The 20309-nt window shown below is 42.8% G+C and overlaps 1 protein-coding gene across 1 annotated transcript; it reads left to right on the plus strand.

Moving 5' to 3' along the window:
• The first annotated feature begins 10357 nt into the window (after positions 1-10357).
• On the plus strand, positions 10358-19312 carry inhbaa (inhibin subunit beta Aa). Its single transcript, XM_038997269.1, has 2 exons — positions 10358-10799; positions 18469-19312. Exons 1-2 carry the CDS (start codon positions 10358-10360, stop codon positions 19263-19265), a joined length of 1239 nt encoding a protein of 412 aa, XP_038853197.1. The 3' UTR covers positions 19266-19312.
• The last annotated feature ends 997 nt before the right edge of the window (positions 19313-20309 follow it).

A 20309-nucleotide genomic window follows, 5' to 3' on the forward strand; every position in this document is an offset into this window, starting at 1 on the left:
TGAGTGGCCCAGCCAGAGCTCGGACTTGAACCGGATCGAACATCTCTGTAGAGACCTGAAAATAGCTGTGCAGCGACGCTCCCCATCCAACCTGACAGAGCTTGAGAGAATCTGCAGAGAGGAATGGGTGAAACTCCCCAAATACAGGTGTGCCAAGGCTGTAATCGCTGCCAAAGATGCTTCAACAAAGTACTGAGTAAATGGTCTGAATACTTATGAAAATCTGATATTTCAGTTTTTTCGTTTTAGTAAATGTGCAAACATTTCTAAAAACCTGTTTTGTTTTGTCATTATGGGGTATCGTGTGTAGATTGATGAGGGGGAAAAAACAAGTTAAGCAATTTTAAATAAGGCTGTAATGTAACAAAATGTGGAAAACATCAAGGGGTCTAAATACTTTCCGAATGCAATGTATAAACACCTTGAAGGGACAAAGTGTCATGCTAGGATTTATTTACATTTACATTTTAGTCAATTGGCAGACGCTCTTATCCAGAGTTACAGAGATTATTTACAATGACGAAAGTTGAAGGGGAGTCTGAGGAGCAGAGTGGCGAAATAGATATATATTTTTCAATTTAGATTACATCCTTGGCTTACCTTTCTATGTGGATGGCAACACAACATCCTTGCTCCGCATCTCAACTTTACCATAAATATCACAGTAGCCACTAGCCAGTAAGCATACAAACTATTCAACAATGAGACAACTTTTCCGACGATACAGCTCTTGTTAGTCTCTTGTATGATACAGAGGAGAACTTCAGCACACCCTAAGGCAATAGTAACAGAAGCAGGAAGTAATTTATCCCGTCAGTTATTACTCTCTTAAAGAAAGCAAACTGATATTACTGGTTGATATTGATTAACTTTACCTCAGATGTTGCTATTTATAGTACTTTCCCTGACTGTTTACCTAAGTCCTTTTATATAGAGACGTTGGTGTTATCTTTCTGTAAAATATGCTGTTTGTTATTATTCCAAGTTTTTTGTCATGTTGTTATGCCTCTTTTAAAACTGCTGTTAACCAATTGCCCATAAAGAATGAGCAAAAACACAAACTAAATGCAAAATAAAAATCTAATCTGAATGGTACCTTCGTGAAATAATACTTTTATACATTTTAATAATACTTCTGGATCCACATGGTTTGATGTGACTGAACCTCGCAAAAATCTGAATTAAAAGCGAGAAAAAGCCTGTTATCAATAAACTATTAGACTCCTTCCGCATATCTAAGCAATTCATAAAAAGAGAATGGGATCTCGCTCCACATTAAGAGAAGACAAAACAGTCTCCGCCAAAATGACTAGCCAAATATTTTTTTTATCTTGCACGTCAAAGCATTTAACATAACAACAGTCAAAGTCACAGGCTGCCCGAAGTGAAAAACAAAGTTACTAATAATGTACAGGCTACTTTAATGGCCTTGAAAACGCAGCATGGTCAGCGTTTGGACTGACCGTCTGTCTACCATCCTTACTCAGAGAAGGGGGTGCTACCGTATTCTTCCCAGTTCTGACTGGATCCTGACTCAGCGACTACAGAGGCAGTGAGAGTGATGGGTGGGCCCCTGATTCACACATGAACTGGCCCCTCCTTGTAGCCATAGGCCCGTTGAATCAGTTGGGCCCTTTGAGGTGACGTGAGTTTGGGGCTTGTGATGCGTCTGGTCTGGTTGAGCGGGGCAAGAGCTACACACGCTAGGGATATGGGAGTTTGTGTGTGTGTGTGTGTGTGTGTAAGGGTTGGGGGGGAGGGGGGTAGATGGAAACAGTGCACATGGCTTCCATGGGTTGAGTCACACATGGAAAATACAGTTATGAAGTTTACTCTTTTCCAATATGTATTTTGAGTCAAAGGGTGGCCTTAACCTTAAGGGATACTGATGTAAGAACACACACACAAACACACACTCCCGGTCCACCCTCACACGTGCACAAACACAGGCATATCAAAACAAAGAACCGTTTATTACCACGAGACAGCACATGGGGCGTAGAAATCCCCTGATTGTGTATGTATGTGTGTGTGTGTGTGTGGAAGAAGCTTGTCATGGAGCCACCAGCTTTCGGAAACAATTTTTCAAGCTGTCTGGATTCCCTACGCCGTCACACACAGCTGTGCAGCAGAACGTTGCCCCCCCCCCCCCTCGCTCTCCACCCGCTGCCTCTCCTCAGCTCTCCTCTCTCCCTCTCCCTAATCCTCCAATCTGAGACAGTGAGCCTACGCTAGTGTTGAGGCAGCGCTGGCCTTTCCATCAGTCCTGGCCTATCCTTCCACTGTGTCTACTGTAAAGTGAAGCCATCTCAGTGAGGTCACTATCACCAAAAGGGAAAAGCATTTAGCTGGTTGGATAGATGGTTCATAATGCCCTCTTTGCCTTCCTCATTATCCTCTCTGTATGCATTTGCATTACTTCAGCCCACACTTATCCCAGACAAACCATATACCCCATCCACCAATTTCCTTATTAGGCATAAATAGCAAATCTCAGGACAGAAAGTGTTTGTTTTTGTTTGTCAAGAAGATTTACCTACCCGTCCAGGGTGACTCACGTGGCTCACATTCTTTAAGACAGCTGCATATTTACCAAAGAAGCAATTACAGACTAAAGACTTATGGGTAAAAAGCCTGTTTCACAAGCCAATACACCACGCCCCTGTCCAAGTTATGTACCGAACACTGCTTATAAATAAACATGCTGAGAAACATTCATAAAGATGTTTTCCCATTCGGGTGGTGTCTGTTCAGTGAGAAATAGCCAGCCAGACACACATTAGGCATGCCTCTCACTTTTCCAACATAGTGGGAGTCTGAAAATACACAGTGTCAATTTAGGTCAGGTGTACCCTAACCGGTATTAACGTGCACGGACTGCGAAATATAATCAAGTCTAGTATACACAAATGGCCAATGGGCCAGGATACCCTGGACATATAAACATACTGACGCCTCAGAATAACAGCTAATACAGTTGGCAAAAAGGAGTAGTTTTTTTCTTATTCCATCAACACAGAGGGTGCCACTTACATCAGTTGGGCTTAAAGTTTTAATACAGTCAATGTACTTTTCCACACAGTGAGGCTCATAAAGAGTATTGAGTTGGCCCCGGAGCAGGGCTCTAAAGTGCGAACATTTTGGTCACATATGCTCCTAAATATTTTGCTGTTTGACTTGGAATTAGAATTTGGAAGCACCAGTGTGCTTTTGGGCAACTGTTTCGGCCTGCCCTAGAGACAAAACCGAGCGGAGACTTGTGAACATTGTGGTTGCACCATTACTATAGAGAAAACTGCTTGGCTCTAGCCTAAACTGTTCAAAAGTTGTGACCCTTATTATTACACTATGTTGCAGCTGAATGCATCATTGGCGGGCCGCATTTAACATTCATAAACCATGTCGTGGACACTTCTGAAACTACTTGCGGGCCGTCAACGCCTTGTTCAGTCATGTTACCTCATTAGCTAGCTAGCTAACAACCTTGTAACTTTACCAGTGTATCCAAACATTTGGGGGCACAAAAAGAATGGAAAAGACAGTTTCCTCAGGAGATCAATGATCATAGCAATGAATGAATAGATACACATGGCGAGGCAGGGCTTAACATGACCAAGCCCCTGAGTGGGGCACATCCGTAAGGTACTCCCATTACTCCTATGCTAAATTGCCTACTCTACTCATAACCCGACAACGACTGTATTCTTTAAAAAAAATCATTCTATAAACATTTTGGATATGCATGGTTGTTCGTTTTTAACATACATCCATGTCGTCTTAATCAACAAACTACCCCGTACCTAAAAAGACTTTCATTCGAAACGTAAAAATGTTAGCATGAACAGATAGACCGTCGAATGGAATGTATATCATGGTTATCAGCCAAAGAGACGATTCCAACTGACTGGTAACTCGATACATTGTGTGTTTGAAGCACTTCCTCACCGGCAAGTCGCTAAAACTCGTTTGTATCTAACTATCTATGTGTATTGCATAAGGCTTGCTAGTTAGCTTGTAGTAAGGACTAGTGAGCTGTATCCATCCAAATAACAGCTATAATATTCTTCTGCATTTGGATATTTATGCAAACCTGGTGATTCCACCAAGTAGGTTTATATATCGCGATAGGCTACTTTGGGCCATTTGGTAGGATTTGACTCCCCAGCTGGTCTCCGACAAGTTGAAAGGACATATAGGCAAGCCAACAATAATCAACTTTTCTAAATAGCTAGGCCTGTTCAAGGGCAGGCAAAGAATGGAAGTAGTTCTAAGACTAGCAAATTAGATTGAGGTTAACTTCTCTTGCTAGCCAGCCAGCTAATGTCAGCTAACCGACAAAAAAACTAGGAGTAAACAAACAGTGATGTAAGTATGATGCAACAGCTTTATTAGCTTTACTGTCAGTGTTAGCAGGTCGGGTAACAAATTAGAAAGGCAGAATAAGTATCATGCAAATCATTTGTTGTTGTGACAGCCAGATATGTAAATAATGATACGTGAGGCTGCTGAAAACGTTTATTGAACATCAAAAAAGTGTAGTAGTTTGCTTAGGACGCTGCCAAAAGTTAAGCTAATTACATGGGAGTAGTGGGAGTATCCTACGGCTGTACTCTACTCATGGGCGTGGTCATGTTAAGCCACGCCTCGCCAGGTGTATCTATGAGGGATTCCCATGGCCTCACATACAATGTCGCTGACATTCTTAAAGAGACAGTGTACAATTGTCAATGTAATGCATCTCAATAGGATCAAAGCTTTTGACACAATGTAAAACCCTAATATTTAACAAATAACTTTGTAATTTCAATAACAGGTATTTGTATCAAGATTTTAGCTTTTAAAATAAAACTAGTTTTTACAGGGTTACATATTCGTTTTTAAGGGCACAACATGTCCTTCAAAAGGACCTAGAATTCATACAGTATAGGCTCAATAAAGGCTGTATCTCAACCAACAAAAAAAGTGTATTTTCTCATGCTCCTAAAAGTTATGTGATGCTCTTAACTTTTTAAAGTTGGGAGCACCAGTGCTACCAACAAACATTTTTAATTTAGAGCCCTGCCCCGGAGGTCCAGAACTTGAGTTCAAGTTCAAGTCCAATTACATCCACATATCGGTCAAGCTGAAATCCACAAGCATACAAATTGTACAGGCCTATCTAAATAACAGGGGCGCAACTTTCACTGGGGACACCCCCCCCCCCCCTCACCTAATATTTATATCTTTGACAACTTTTGCTTTTACTTCACTACATTCCTAAAGAAAATAATGTACTTTTTAATCCATACGTTTTCCCTGGCATATCTACTGCCTCTGATCGGGCGGACTCATTAAACACAAATGCTTCATTTGTAAATTATGTCTGAGTGTTGACTATCTGTAAATAAAAAATAAAAATAAAATTGTGCTGTCTGATTTGCTCAATATACACACTTTGAAATGATTTATACTTTTACTTTTGATACTTAAGTATATTTTTGCCATTACATTTACTTTTGATACTTAAGTATATTTAAAACCAAAAACTTTTAGACTTTTACTCAAGTAGTATTTTACTGGGGGACTTTCACTTAAGGTACAGTTGAAGTTGGAAGTTTGCATACACTTAGGTTGGAGTCATTAAAACTCGTTTTTCAACCACTCCACAAATTTCTTGTTAACAAACTATAGTTTTGGCAAGTTGGTTAGGACATCTACTTTGTGCATGACACAAGTAATTTTCCAACAATTGTTTACAGACAGATTATTTCACTTATTATTCACTGTATCACAATTTCAGCGGGTCAGAAGTTTACATACACTAAGTTGACTGTGCCTTCAAACAGCTAGGAAAATTCCAGAAAATGGTGTCATGGCTTTAGAAGCTTCTGATAGGATAATTGACATAATTTGAGTCAATTGGAGGTGTACCTGTGGATGTTTTGCAAGGGCTACCTTCAAACTCAGTGCCTCTTTGCTTGACATCATGGGAAAATCAAAAGAAATCAGGCAAGACCTCAGAAAAAAATGGTAGACCTCCACAAGTCTGGTTCATCCTTGGGAGCAATTTCCAAACGCCTGAAGGTACTACACTCATCTGTACAAACAATAGTATGCACGTATAAACACCATGGGACCACGCAGCCATCATACCGCTAAGGAAGGAGACGTGTTCTGTCTCCTAGAGATTAACGTACTTTGGTGCGAGAAGTGCAAATCAATCCCAGAACAACAGCAAAGGACCTTGTGAAGATGCTGGAGGAAACAGGCACAAAAGTATCTATATCCACAGTGAAATGAGTCCTATATTGACATAACATGAAAGGCCGCTCAGAAAGGAAGAAGCCACTGCTCCAAAACCGCCATAATAAAGCCAGACTACGGTTTGCAACTGCACATGGGGACAAAGATCCTACTTTTTGGAGAAATGTCCTCTGGTCTGATGAAACAAAAATAGAACTGTTTGGCCATAATAACCATCGTTATGTTTGGAGGAAAAAGGGGGAGGCTTGCAAGCCGAAGAACACCATCCCAACCGTGAAGCCCGGGGGTGGCAGCATCATGTTGTGGGGGTGCTTTGCTGCAGGAGGGACTGGTGCACTTCACAAAATAGATGGCATCATGAGGCAGGAAAATTACGTGGATATATTGAAGCAACATCTCAAGACATCAGTCAGGAAGTTAAAGCTTGGTCGCAAATGGGTCTTCCAAATGGACAATGACCCCAAGCACACTTCCAAAGTTGGTGGAAAATGGCTTAAGGACAACAAAGTCAAGGTATTGAGGTGGCCATCACAACGCCCTGACCTCAATCCCATATAATTTTTGTTTGCAGAATTGAAAAAGCGTGTGCGAGCAAGGAGGCCTACAAACCTGACTCAGTTACACCAGCTCTGTCAGGAGGAATGGCCAAAATTCACCCAACTTATTGTGGGAAGCTTGTGGAAGTTAAACAGTTTAAAGGCGGTGCTACCAAATACCAATTAAGTGTATGTAAACTTCTGACCCACTGGGAATGTGATGAAAGAAATCAAATCTGAAATAAATAATTCTCTCTACTATTATTCTGACATTTCACATTCTTAAAATAAAGTGGTGCTCCTAACTGGCCTAAGACAGGGAATTTTTACTTGGATTAAATGTCAGGAATTGTGAAAAACTGAGTTTAAATGTATTTGGCTGAGGTGTATGTAAACTTCCGACTTCAACTGTATCTTTACTTTTACTCAAGTATGATAATTGGCTACTTTTTCCACCACTGATATTCATGAATGAATTCAAGTTGATCCAAGGGACCTATACTGAGGCTGAACACTACTCACACTGCGCATCTTGCTTCAACGAATCTCTGCTTCACACTCACACGCAACATGCTCTCCCATTCTTTGTCGAGCTCTCTCTTCTTACGTTTGTCTCTTTCAGGATGGAAAGATCGCCTGGTCCCAGATCTTTTTGCTGTAGAGCCCATGGTCATGCCAGCAGCCATAGGAGTTGGCTATACAGCACAAACAGAACTGGGACCAGAAAAATTGAGATATGTGGGAGACTTGCAAAGCACCAGGCACAGTAACGGTCAAACCTGAGCCACGGGCTCTCCGGTGCTTGAGGAGGGGGGGTTGGGGGGGGGTAGTTATGCCTCACTGGAGGAGCACACATCTGGTGAAAGACTTGCTCATCACTTTCTCAGGGTGAATAACACCCCTCCAACCCTCCGCCCCCACTCTCTGCATTCGTTGGGGATTTGATTTTAATGGGGTCTGCTCTGTTCCCCCGTCGCGATGGTGAGGGATGGCGTAACTTGAATGTTGCTGCACTCCCGGCATCCTTTTCCCGGTTATTTCTCCCCCGGCGTGGAGACAGAGCGAACCCATCCATCACACACGGCCGTGGCCCCTTTGTGCCATCACACACATAATGAGCATAATAATAATGATAATAATAATCATCATCAAACTCTATACTTTATCTACTCTATCTTGTACACTAAAAAGTGTTATAGGAAGTAACTATAACTGATACCTTACCTCCACATAACCTGCTGTCTTCCCCTGCTCTCACACATACATACATACACGCAATCCGTCTCACCCCGGTCCTCCTCTCAGCAGCAGGGTGTCACACACAGAGAGCTGCAGCCGCTGGCTGGCTTGAGGACCTCCTGTCTTTTGCTGTGTGACATGATACGGCCACCGCTGCTCTGCCAGTCCATCACTGTCCCGCGGAGACTTAGTTGGGGGAAGACTTTTCCAGATACTCTGAGGCAGTACATTTTTTCAGGCGTGGAATGACGTGCTAGCTTCACCTATTACGTGTTTCATAAAGTTACTGAGGTCCTGCAGCGACAGCTCAGAGTGGAAGGAAGTGACCCCTGACCTTAACGAGAGAGAGCGGCGGACAGCAGCCAAACTGCAAAAGAGAGCGAGTCGGGGCAAGTGAAGGAGGTCAAGAGAGGGGGAGAGGAAACATAAAGTAGAAAAGAATGACAAAGATAAATGGAAAAACATCAGAGTATGTGGGTGAATGTACATTATATGTCCACAAGAGGGAGTAAGGGAGCGAGTCTTCTCTACGACATCTACAGTGGATCCTTAATTTAGTTTACAAGAGATATAACAATACACACTGCAGAGTATGATATATCATCTGTAATGTAGCACTAAAAGCATAACATTTTTCACCTGCACACAATGTTCCACATAGTCTATAGCTTAGAGGTCTAGAACTACAATTCATTTCAATGCAGTATATGTAATCAAAGTCTTTGACCATTTGAATCAAAACAACCATTATGGTGCATACTGTAAGCTCCTGAAGTGCTCCAAAAATTGTTTGCAGATAACATCAGTAAACATGAACAATTCAGAAGCTAATTTGATTATAACACAAGACGGTGAGTGGTCGTAGCCAGTCACTATCCAGAGCTGTTATAATAGCAAGTTCATTTCTATTGATCAAGTTCAATGTCGTATTTCGTAATGCTCTCGGGATGACTTTGCATGAGTTGGAGCTCATTTTTGGATACACTGACGACTCACACTAGCCTCCTGCTTTGCCTTTGATGATGTAATGTCGAAGAGTCACGGAGAATCACAGCCGTCTGACCTCAACTCATTAAAACAGGAAGTTAACCCCGTAGTCACTTCCTGGTGAATCGGCAGACTGGGCCTAACTTCATACTGAAGTTCGGAAAAACAGAACCAAATCATCCCATCCACGTCAAACTGAGGAGAAATACATGGAAAGCAATGACACAACATGGGTAATAGTGGGTTTGACGCATTGTGGAGTTTTTGTGTTTTGATTGGTGTTTACCAGTGACCACAAATTCTGCATTTAAAGTGACCACAAGTCCTTTAAACAAAATCCTAATATTGTATACTATCTATCCATTGTAAGCAGACATGGTAATCATGCCCTTCTTCAAAAGGAGTTGAATGTTTGTACTTTAAGAGTTTCAACTTTTAACACAGTCTAAATACATGTACACAAGCCATATCAGAACTTCCATCACTGCAAACAAATGTGTACAATTATATAAGAAATCATTCAACAACCATTTGTTTGAATTTAACAGAAGTGAGTTTAACAGAGCAAGTTGAGGTTGGCAGCAACAAGAGATAAAGCAACAAGATAAAAAAAACATTTGAAGTGCAAATAATTTGCCGCTAAAGCACTTTCAAATGTGGTTAATCAAAATTGACAAAACTTTTGCAAGCTTTCCACTGTGAGACACTGTACAATCCAAAATAAATAAATAAAGGCAAAGTTAGTGAAACACATGAGTCAGAAGTAGTGAGATAGTAAAGGGTGGGATCAGGAGGAAGGGGAGGGAGGAGGAAGGTATAATTACGGTAAGACACAGGGAGAAGTACAGAGGGAGAGAGAGAAAGAGAGAGAGAAACAGCAAAGACAGAGCCCTGCCCACTCTCACAAAACCATTCAACTTGAGCACATAGAGCACTCCCAGACCTCTACAGAAAACTCCACTTCCCTGGGGTAACCTTCTGAAGACGACTGCCCTTCCCACACAAAACTTCCCAAAGGACCAGACAACCTCTCTGCTCCAGCACTGGCAAGACCATCTTCTGTCCACACCTCTCTTTCTCCATCCATCTCTCATTTTTCAATACAAGGATTATAATTGTTTGTTCTCACTTTTCCTTCAGTTTAAGGTGTCACTTTTTAAAAACTTTTAGTCCAAGTCTTACAGTATTTATTTGTCCAGAGTTTTTAAGTATACCTTGTCTGGAGGATTTCCCCCCACCCCTCTTTTGGCAGGAGGACCTACACTTTTTCCGCCAATCATCATTTCGCCTGCCAGTTGGTGCGTGCTGAGTTGCTCTTAGTTGTCCGGACAGCAGACCTCGTCTCGTCTAGGATGTCTCCTCTGCCCCTGCTGAGTGGGATTTTTCTGCTCTTTACCCATAGCTGCGCCGGTGGCAGCTCTTTGCCCATGGCGGACTCCTTAGCGATGGGTGGTGGCCAGACGCCACCACAAACCCAGTCCCAATCCCAGCTGGCACCGGAGGTCACCAACTGCCCGTCATGTGCCCTGGCACGGCTAAACGAGGAGGAGGACGGCGGCAAAACCGACGTGGTGGAGGCGGTGAAGAGGCACATTCTCAACATGCTGCACCTGCAGGCACGGCCCAACGTCACACACCCGGTGCCCCGCGCTGCTCTGCTCAATGCCATCCGCAAGCTGCATGTGGGACGCGTGGCCGAGGACGGCAGCGTCCAGATTGAGGACGAGGGCCGCGGGCGTCTCGACCACGCCGACATGGCCGAGACGACTGAGATCATCACCTTTGCAGAGGCCGGTGAGTGCCACAGGTGTGTGTGGTGGGGTGATTGTGCGTGTGTGTGTGAGAGAGAGATAGAGTGATAGAAAGGACAACAGAAAGGTTATTGTCTAAGGAGGCAAAAAACTAACAGGCAGCCTTGCTAAACGCCACAAAGGCTATAGGACTGAAACCCAGTTTGTCAGGTTTGCAGACCTAATTCTTTGAGAGGAGGGGGGTAGTGTCTACCTGCTTAATTCCACCTGTGCGATAGAACAGTTCAACCTGTTGACTCTACCCGGAGAGGTGCTTGCATCCTCCCCTTCCCCTGCCACCCCTCCCTTCAGGTCCTTAATGACCTCCTGCTGATTTAAAGAATACCAATTATCTGCTTAGAAATCCCCCAGGCTCGAGTCCCTCAGCTGTGAAGTTATTCAGAGTAGTGCGGTCGCACCGGGAGACCAAGCCAGCGCTTTGCTCAGAAACGGTAGAGCGAGCGAGAGAGAGAGAGAGGGAGCGAGCGAGCAAGAGAGTTATTGAAAGAAAGGCTCCTCAGGTTAAACAAAAAATAACTATTATCCAGTTACTGCCTTCTACTCCGGTTTTCTTCTTCCAAGACGGGTTTAAAGATGGCTGTTGACTGTGAAGTGATGTGTTCAATGGAGCTGTCAAGCGTGTGGTGTGTAGAGAGATCTGGGTCTGCTCCGCTTCAGATAGTCCAGGAGGGGGAAATGGGATATCGAAAAAGCTGAACTATGTCAGCAAAAGAACATTGTTCCTTTTTTCCTTGCAATGCAAACTGTGACTGTCATCGAAGGTGCAGAATGTTTACCGGTACAGTATTTTGGAAAGGGTCAGAGACAGGGCTATTGGATTCGTAAATACACCACTGTATAATTGGCGAGGTGATTTTGAGTGGTCTTGGGTCTGTGTCGCAGCAGGGGGAGAGAGAGGAGTGCTTGAATGAGAGTGTAAAGGATGTACACTCCAAGTCATGATTGACATTTGCAGTGAGTTCAAGAGCCTCTCTTCACTAGGACTTGACAGACTAAATTTAGCGAATCCCACTGCAGTACGTACACTCACACAGTGTATGTTTAAAACCAATACTTAGACTTTAATGAGAATTTCCTCCCTTGTGTTATGTCAAGTTGTTGTTCCTGTTATGTGGTTAAAAAAAACTGTGGTACAAGCAAAGAATTCTAGGGAAACTATGTACATTTTCAAAGTAGGCTCTTCTTGTATAGTGGTAGTTAAATAGCTCTCATGTAGGAATTCTAGAAATGTTCATTCTAGAATGTGTTTTACAGTAAACTTAGAAAGAGTTGTCAAGTTGCTATAACATGGCAGTGAAAGCAACACTTTGCAATTCAGAATTTGGAGAAAAACGTGTTAAAATAATTTTACATTGATTGATTCATGTATTGAGGTTATGTGAGTCATGAGGTTGAGGAAACAAAGCCGAGTCCAAAAATAAAGCCGTTTTGCTACCTTCCTTGCAGTAGAATATGCTATGCTGCTCATTACTGAAGCCAGGTTCCCTCCCTGACATTTTCAACAGCATACACTTCAAAGAACAGTTGAACCATTTAGGAATACCTGAGTCAGAGAGTACAGATTTGAGCCAGTTTGCTACAGCAGGAAAATAATCCTGCAGTAACAGGAAATGTGAATTATGATGTGGATTACAATTCATGGACATTTCTTTTGTGGGGGTCGCCACATTTTTTTTGTAGGGCAAATCCAGTTTGACATTTTAAAGTGGAAATAAAGCAACAAAAAAGTGATCAAATTAAGATCCTACATCTGTATGCCACCATAAATACCATGTCTCGAGTTCACATCAATTCAACAGACAGACAACATATTATTTCACGAAAGCCTTAGCATAAATAAGCAAGCCGACAAAAAGATATGCAACATTTCCAATTGAAAATATAGTTCCAACAGTGACATTTTGTTAATGTTTCTGTTATGCTTATGCCTACATTTCTCACTGATACATCTCTTAGCAAGGCTTTACCATGCTATGCCCATACACACCACATGGGGATACAGTCTGGTTCGTATCCCTTGAGCGCATGATTTGCCCATACTGTGGCCCTAGTTATACAAATATTGTCTGCAAACTATTAATCAATAAGTTGAATTAAACTGGATGCAGTCACAGCTAATACATTGAGACCAAATGTTTAATCATTAACCTATTTCAAAGCCCAAGTGATCAGCCTGTGAGTAGTAAATCATTCTATGAAGTCCATTTGTGACGAGAAGTTGACGTGGCCTGACTTTAGTCACATAATCTTTATTCAGAGAAGTTTTGACATGAGTCAAGAAATCTTTCAGATTTCTGTGTGGGTCACCATTGGGTTCCACATTCACGTTCTCTGTACTTGATTGCTTAAATATAAAAAAACATAACATTCCCGTTTGATATGAATAGGCGTTTGAATGAACTTTAGATTAAAAAGTAAGAGTGGACTCCCACACTTCTGATCGGAGGTCTTTCATAATAATAAAAAACATGTAAATAACTAGGGTTAACTGTGCAGTAGGGGTGTTCTGCTGCATATAATTGCTTCATTCAACGGAATATGGACCTCAATAATTATTTTGGGCTGTTGGGACAGTCTCCCATGAAAAAACCTTGCTCAGTGGGGGGGAAAGTGTTGAATACTGGTAGTGCCAATTTCCTCCACAGTCTGCGTTCACTCTCCCTTTCAACCCACCTACCCGTGGAGGACAGCAATTAATTAAACACATCATTAGTGAAATTCCGATGTCCACATTTATCTTCCGGTCACAGTGTATCTCTCACCGCACCGCATTCTCTGGCCATGTTGATTAGGCTACATAGACTAAAGGTGTTTTGGCTTAGAGATAAGCATTAGACCGACGATTTTTAACATGTAGATTTGTATGAGAAAACAGCTATCCTCTGCCTATGAGGTGTAAGTTAACTAATTGTTCCAATAAAATGGCCTCCTCGGTCATGTATTTTGTGTATTCAGCACTGTTATCAGTTATCAACCTCAAGGACTCCTCTCACAAGGACTCGAGAGGCTGCCATTGACTTGGCCACATTCCACATCAGTTACAAAAGAGTGGCTACCTTCCCATGCCTCTCCAATAATATTTCATTACTTTTAGATTATGGTCCAAAATGGCATACAGCACATTCTTGTACTGTAGACTAAATTGACATTTATAACCTTGAGTCTCTTGTTTGTCTTGTCAACCTGCATGGTTGAGAGGTTTAACTACGGTTAGATATTGTGTCATCCATGGCCGCAAGGAGGGGGTATTATTATTATGATTTTTTGTTCATTTGTCGGGGGTGCGGCACCCTCATCCCCCCTACTTCCCGCATCTATGGTCTCATCTCTCCTTTGGGAACAGTATAGAGATGTAGGATCTTCATTTTAGCCAGTTTATAAGACAATTGCAATACGTCAAGTCGGACATTTCAAATACACTACAAGTTTAACATTTACGGCCTTGCAAAAAAAGTTATCCTGCAACATGGTGATCAAATTAAGATCCTATATCTGTATATGCAATGAATGAACCATCAGTGGTGCTAAAAGCAGAACACTGAAAAAGCATTGCCCCCCATAGACATATTGAAGGAAAAAGAACAATTCTCAACGTTTCTTTCCCTCAATGCTGCCACTACCATTCATTATTGTGCTAGTCACTAGCAGTCAGAGCAATAAAATATGTTGAGGAATGTGACGCCAAAGCCCCTTTATAAGAGCCTAGGCGTGACATGGCCGACTTGGTCTCTTTTCTGATGTCTCCAAATTACGAGTATGCTGCCAAGGACTACTCCAAAAGCGCATCAAGAAAGACAGAATGTCTCTCACTCTCCCAGTCTTCAAAGGTTAGAGTGTTTCTCCCCACTTTGTCATTGGTCTTGGGAGTGCCTTGGCCTGTGATGCCTTGGCCTGCTGTGCCTCAGAGCGAATGCTTCCGGGGTTTGGGTGTCTACTTGTGTGTACAGGGTCATAAATGAAGCCCACCGCTCGTTCATCTCCTTCCAAAGAGGCCAGCACAGATTATTTTTTGCAAGTGAGATAGTGGAGTACCAGATGGCAAGGCTGAGAGTCCAATGAAGTAAGTGAAAGGGTTTACTTGACCGATGGCACAACTGACCTTTGCAATTCCTGTGGTCAGTCGGTGGTCAGTTGATCAACTCAGCCAAGATGGAATGTTAGTTTGACGTTTTCCAAAGGGTTACAATTTACAAATCCGTGCATCAATCTAAGTAACGTAATAAAAAACATCTGTTCTTTTTTTGCATGGGCAGTGTCTCAATCCACCACATCTGCTTATGCCGGCCTTCCACATCTGCGGTGGAAGGTGGCCGAGCTACAGCAATGTTTGGAGAGCTCTTGTACAAATAACCCAGTGTTCTATGAATGACATTAGGATATGCGTCCCAAAAATCGGTCTTCTCATGAAAACGTTAGCGTCTGAACGGTTTGGCCTAAAAACTAAAATGACAACTATATGTTTTGCTCACGACCCTCACAAGTGTCATAGGACTTGTCTGAAGGTAACCTGGTTCCGGTTTTAAAAAATGAATGGAAGTATGGAGGTTTTGTGCCAACAAAGAAAGTGAAATATTTGTCCAGAAAACAAATATTTCCAGAGCTTTGTTATATCTCCTAGATATAGGACAGACACTTCAAAACCTTATTCCTTATGATAAATTTTTTGACTGTCTGTTTTGCCCTTTATGAATGTGTTATTCAATGAGCCAAGGCTTAGACTTGTAACCTGTAATAGTGTTTAGGGAATGCTATTGGAATGACTTCAGGTACACATGAGATAGCCTCCAACATTTTTTGAAGTTTATTATAAGACAATTGCAATGCATGTTTTAGAGGCATTCTTAAAATGTAACTGATTCAATTTGTTGGTGGGTGATAACATCTAACGTATATCCTAATGGCATTCATAGAACACTGGGTTATTTGTACAAGAGCTCTCCAAACATTGCTGTCATTGTCATTAGAACATACCAGGAACATTCCTGGAGCATCTTGAGAGCCACATATGGCTGTTAGAGCAGGCAAGTACGAAATTGAAGAGCGATCCACTTGGGAAGAATGAGATGATTGGCACTTTCAGAGAAAAATGCAGCTACTATTCTGTGAACAACGTTACATTTTTTCAAGACATGCATTCAGCCTTTTACTTATCAAGATGATCATTCATATAATTCAGATATTTACAAATAAAATGTGGTTATACCTGATGCTGTCCAGGAGACAGTAAGCCGTAATCTTTCAGTGCTTGATCTATCAAACCAGAACTCTTTAAAAAATTGCAGCTGGCAAAGAGGCAAATATGAAAACGAGTACTCTGTTTAGTCTGCTCTGAAAGTAGGTCTACTAGTGGACTTTGAGTTGGCAGGTATTAAAGCTGCTATCTCCACCGCAACTTGCAGGTCACCTCAGGTTGCAAAAAAATCTGATAAAAAAACACAGATTGTATAGGATTGAGTTCATGTGAATCTCTAGGCATTTCTGTTGAACTCAAATTAGGCAGTAAACCTTTATAAAATAATTGGTAAACAAGATATGACTCAATAGTGTTATAGTGGCATCTTTCTGGTTGTTATGTTTTTCATGGAAGTGATGCCTCAGGAGTGGCTGTGGGAGTATTAGGACTCCATAAAATATGACTGGAACCTCAAGGATCAAAAAGATCAAAGGCCATGATTCCCTCCAAAGGTAAACTGGATAAAGAGTGGGATTATTGGACACATTAATTAGGAGAGTATTTGGATAGAACAGAACCCCCCCCCCCCCACTTATGCTCCTCTAAGCTTTCAGGTATTTCGTGCCCATCCCTCACTCCATCTCCTTTTTTTGAAGACAAGCAAAGGGGGAGGTAGGAATGTGTCAATGTTATTTTCTATCTTTGTGTGTGTGCGACAGCTGCGCAAACTCTCCTTCTTGTCAGCACAATTGGTGTTTATTGTTCAGGGATTACTGTACCTCTCTTTAGTCTTTCCCCCTTCTTTTCTCACAAATGTTTTCAGGAACCATGTTGAGCAGCGGTGTACTCCAATGTACTTCCAAGGGCGGGTTTTCTTTGGGTTAGGGCCCCCTTTGGTTTGTACAGCTTAGGAAACTCTAACGCAAGTCCCATTCTTTCGCCCCCCCCCCCAGTGCAGGATTAAGAAGGAACAATGACGGAGCCACCGCTGGCAAACGCCCATTATTTTTAGGCTGCGTTTGTGATGCAGCGGCTGTGTTTGGACAGATGGGTATGGCCTGTGGACACACGCACAAAAACACACACACAGAGAGAACTGTCGCCATTGTTGTTGCGACCAAATGTGGGGTAAACAAACAGAAAGCATTGATGATGACCTCCATGGAAGTACTAGGAGTCTACAATGACAAATGCTGGCTGTCCAACTCAAGCGACATTTGTGTAGTTAAAAAAACAGACCCATCTAATAATGACATCACAGCCACTGAGGACATTTAGCTCAGCAACAACACGCAGTGTCTGTCCACAAAAAAAGAGAGGAAAGGAATATCTTACTCTGAGCACACAGAGCCAAAGTTAATAGCCAGAAAGTGAGCTTTACTGTATGTGCTGTTGAGACATCACTTTGTAAAGATTTGCCTATGTAAATGCAAGGGATTAGCCTAGACGTTCTAAATGATCTGTTAGAAGAAGCTTTCCAGAGGCTTGCTCCATGCCTCTGCTCAGGGCCATGGACATGAGCCAGTTTTGATCCAGATTTGAGCTCAAATACACCAGCAGGCCTCCCATAGTGACACTAGTGAAGACACGTTGCCACATCACAAGTGAATTCACATCTGCCTGTGAAAAGGGTAGTTATTATGGGTAATAACTGACATCCTTCAACCTCTTACTGTGCATTTCTGAAAGACTTGCCTCTGGCTATTGTGTGCTGCCATAATGATCAATCAATCAATCAAGTTTATTTTATATAGCCCTTCGTACATCAGCTAATATCTCGAAGTGCTGTACAGAAACCCAGCCTAAAACCCCAAACAGCAAGCAATGCAGGTGTAGAAGCATGGTGGCTAGGAAAAACTCCCTAGAAAGGCCAAAACCTAGGAAGAAACCTAGAGATCACTAGTAAAGGTGACGCAAAATTCGTTATGCCATGTTGTGGTTTTTAAACAACAAAATTATATTCTGTGATGGGTTTGTTATGTCATGGACAGTCCTCTTGTGTTGTGTCATGCCACGTGCTTGTGAATGAGTGTGTGTGTGTGTGTGTGTGCAGTGAGTGACTGTGTACATGTCACAAAACATATTTGCATGTTGTACCCAAAATGTAAAATTTGACTCTCTCCTGTAAATATTTTTCACTTTGTTGTTAGCATTGCACATAACACATTCATTTCCAAATGACGTTCCCACATTTGCTGATTTATTGAACCCCAAAAAGTGAATTGAAAAAAAAACAGATCAAAACTTTACTGTGTGTGAAGTCATGTCAAGCAAGGCAATGCTAATGATACGTGCGCCATGCCTAAAATTACTCTGTCCCATTGATGTGGCCCTATCACACCCCATCAGACTCAGATGTGGCCGTTGCAGTTCAAGAGGCAGGCAGCAAAGCCTTTACTTACACTGATATGAGCTCAGACTTTATTACAGCGTTTTACTAATCTAATCCTCCGATCCTCTCTCTACTTCTCCTCTGTAGGCGACTCCCAGGGCGCGGTCAACTTCCTCATCTCCAAGGAGGGCGGCGAGCTGTCTCTGGTGGAGCAGGCTAATGTATGGATCTTCCTCCGGCTAGCCAAGACCAACCGCAGCCGTGCCAAGGTCACTATCCGCCTGCTGCAGCAGCGCCGTGGTGGAGACGGCCGTGAGGAGACGTCGCCGGTGCCGTTGGCTGAGAAGGTGGTGGACACGCGGCGCAGTGGCTGGCACACTTTTCCAGTCTCGGCCAGCGTCCAGGCCCTGCTGAAGCGCGGCGGCAGTACACTCAGTTTGAGGGTCTCCTGCCCGCTGTGTGCCAACGCTGGTGCCACGCCCATCCTGGTGTCGGCCAGCAGCGGCCAGGAGCGGGAGCAGTCCCACCGGCCCTTCCTGATGGCGGTGGTGCAGCAGGGTGAGGGCGGTGAGCCACGGCGGCGCCGCAAGCGGGGCCTGGAGTGCGACGGCAAGGTGAGTGCCTGCTGCAAGCGCCAGTTCTACGTCAATTTCAAGGACATTGGCTGGAGTGACTGGATCATAGCGCCAGGGGGCTACCACGCCAACTACTGCGAAGGCGACTGCCCCAGCCACGTGGCCAGCATTACAGGCTCCTCGCTGTCCTTCCACTCCACTGTCATCAACCACTACCGCATACGGGGCTACGCACCCTTCCAGAACATCAAGTCGTGCTGCGTGCCGACGCGGCTACGCGCCATGTCCATGCTCTACTACAACGAGGAGCAGAAGATCGTCAAAAAGGACATCCAGAACATGGTCGTAGAGGAGTGCGGCTGCTCCTAAAAGCCTAGCGGAACTAGTGGGGCTGGGAGGTTGGTCTCATGCCCAGAGAGAAAGAACTAAATGAAAGAAGAGGAGGTAGATGAAGGAAGGAGAATGCATTGCGTCACTGTTCTTCTCCCCTTCTCTCTTTATCTCTCGCTCTCTCTTAAGAGCATGACACTTGTCAAGACCGACTTCTATTTGGACTTGATGACTGGCTTGTTCTCCGTCGTTGGCAAGTCCAGGGGGTATCTACAACTCAGAGAAGTCTCTGCGGCACTTTCAGAAAAAAAATAAAATAATATTTAATATATTTTTGTTACAAAACAAAGAGAGTGAGGTGAGAGGATATTTATGTGACCCAGATACGGTGTAGTTGCTCCTTTCATGCACTGCAAGGCGAGAGACCATGCGAATGAGGTGCCTGAAAAATCTCAAAACTATGCAACTTGTCAAGTATTACGATTTGTATTTTTATTTTGCCTGTTTCATTTTCTCAATTGTTTACTTTTTCAAAACAAAAAAAAGGAAAACTTTTTTAAACTATGTTTTACGTTTGCTTGAGTGTGCCTGTGTTTGTGTGTGTGTGGTGTGTGTGTTGAGAGATACTTGAAAGAAACAAGTTTGACCAGATGCTGGAACCAAACATTTCTCTATGTATAATTATTATAATTTTTTAAATTGATAATAATATTATTGTTTGTTGTTTTTAAAAACGTTACGAACGTTTTCCGTTTGCACTATACCAACATTCTGATCAGCCTAGTCACAAATATAAATGGTATTCTAAAAGAGGTTAAAAAGCACTTATGAATGGACAAATCAATAGAGCACGTGAGTTTAAACATTTCAAGAACACGTAGACACATGTATGACTACAGCATTTTTTTGACCACACCAAAGAGTTTGTGTGAGTGTTGCCAACCATCATTGTGAGGCTGTTAGCAATCACTTCACAAAGATGTCCAGGTCAGCATTAGCATAGCCTAGCATCAGTGCCCAAACATTCCTTCAGCTCCTGCACATAGATGTAATTTCCCATAATGCTTCACTCTGACCTATGTT

This window comes from Salvelinus namaycush, chromosome 7 (assembly GCF_016432855.1).
Source record: "Salvelinus namaycush isolate Seneca chromosome 7, SaNama_1.0, whole genome shotgun sequence".
Taxonomy (NCBI): Eukaryota; Metazoa; Chordata; class Actinopteri; order Salmoniformes; family Salmonidae; genus Salvelinus; species Salvelinus namaycush.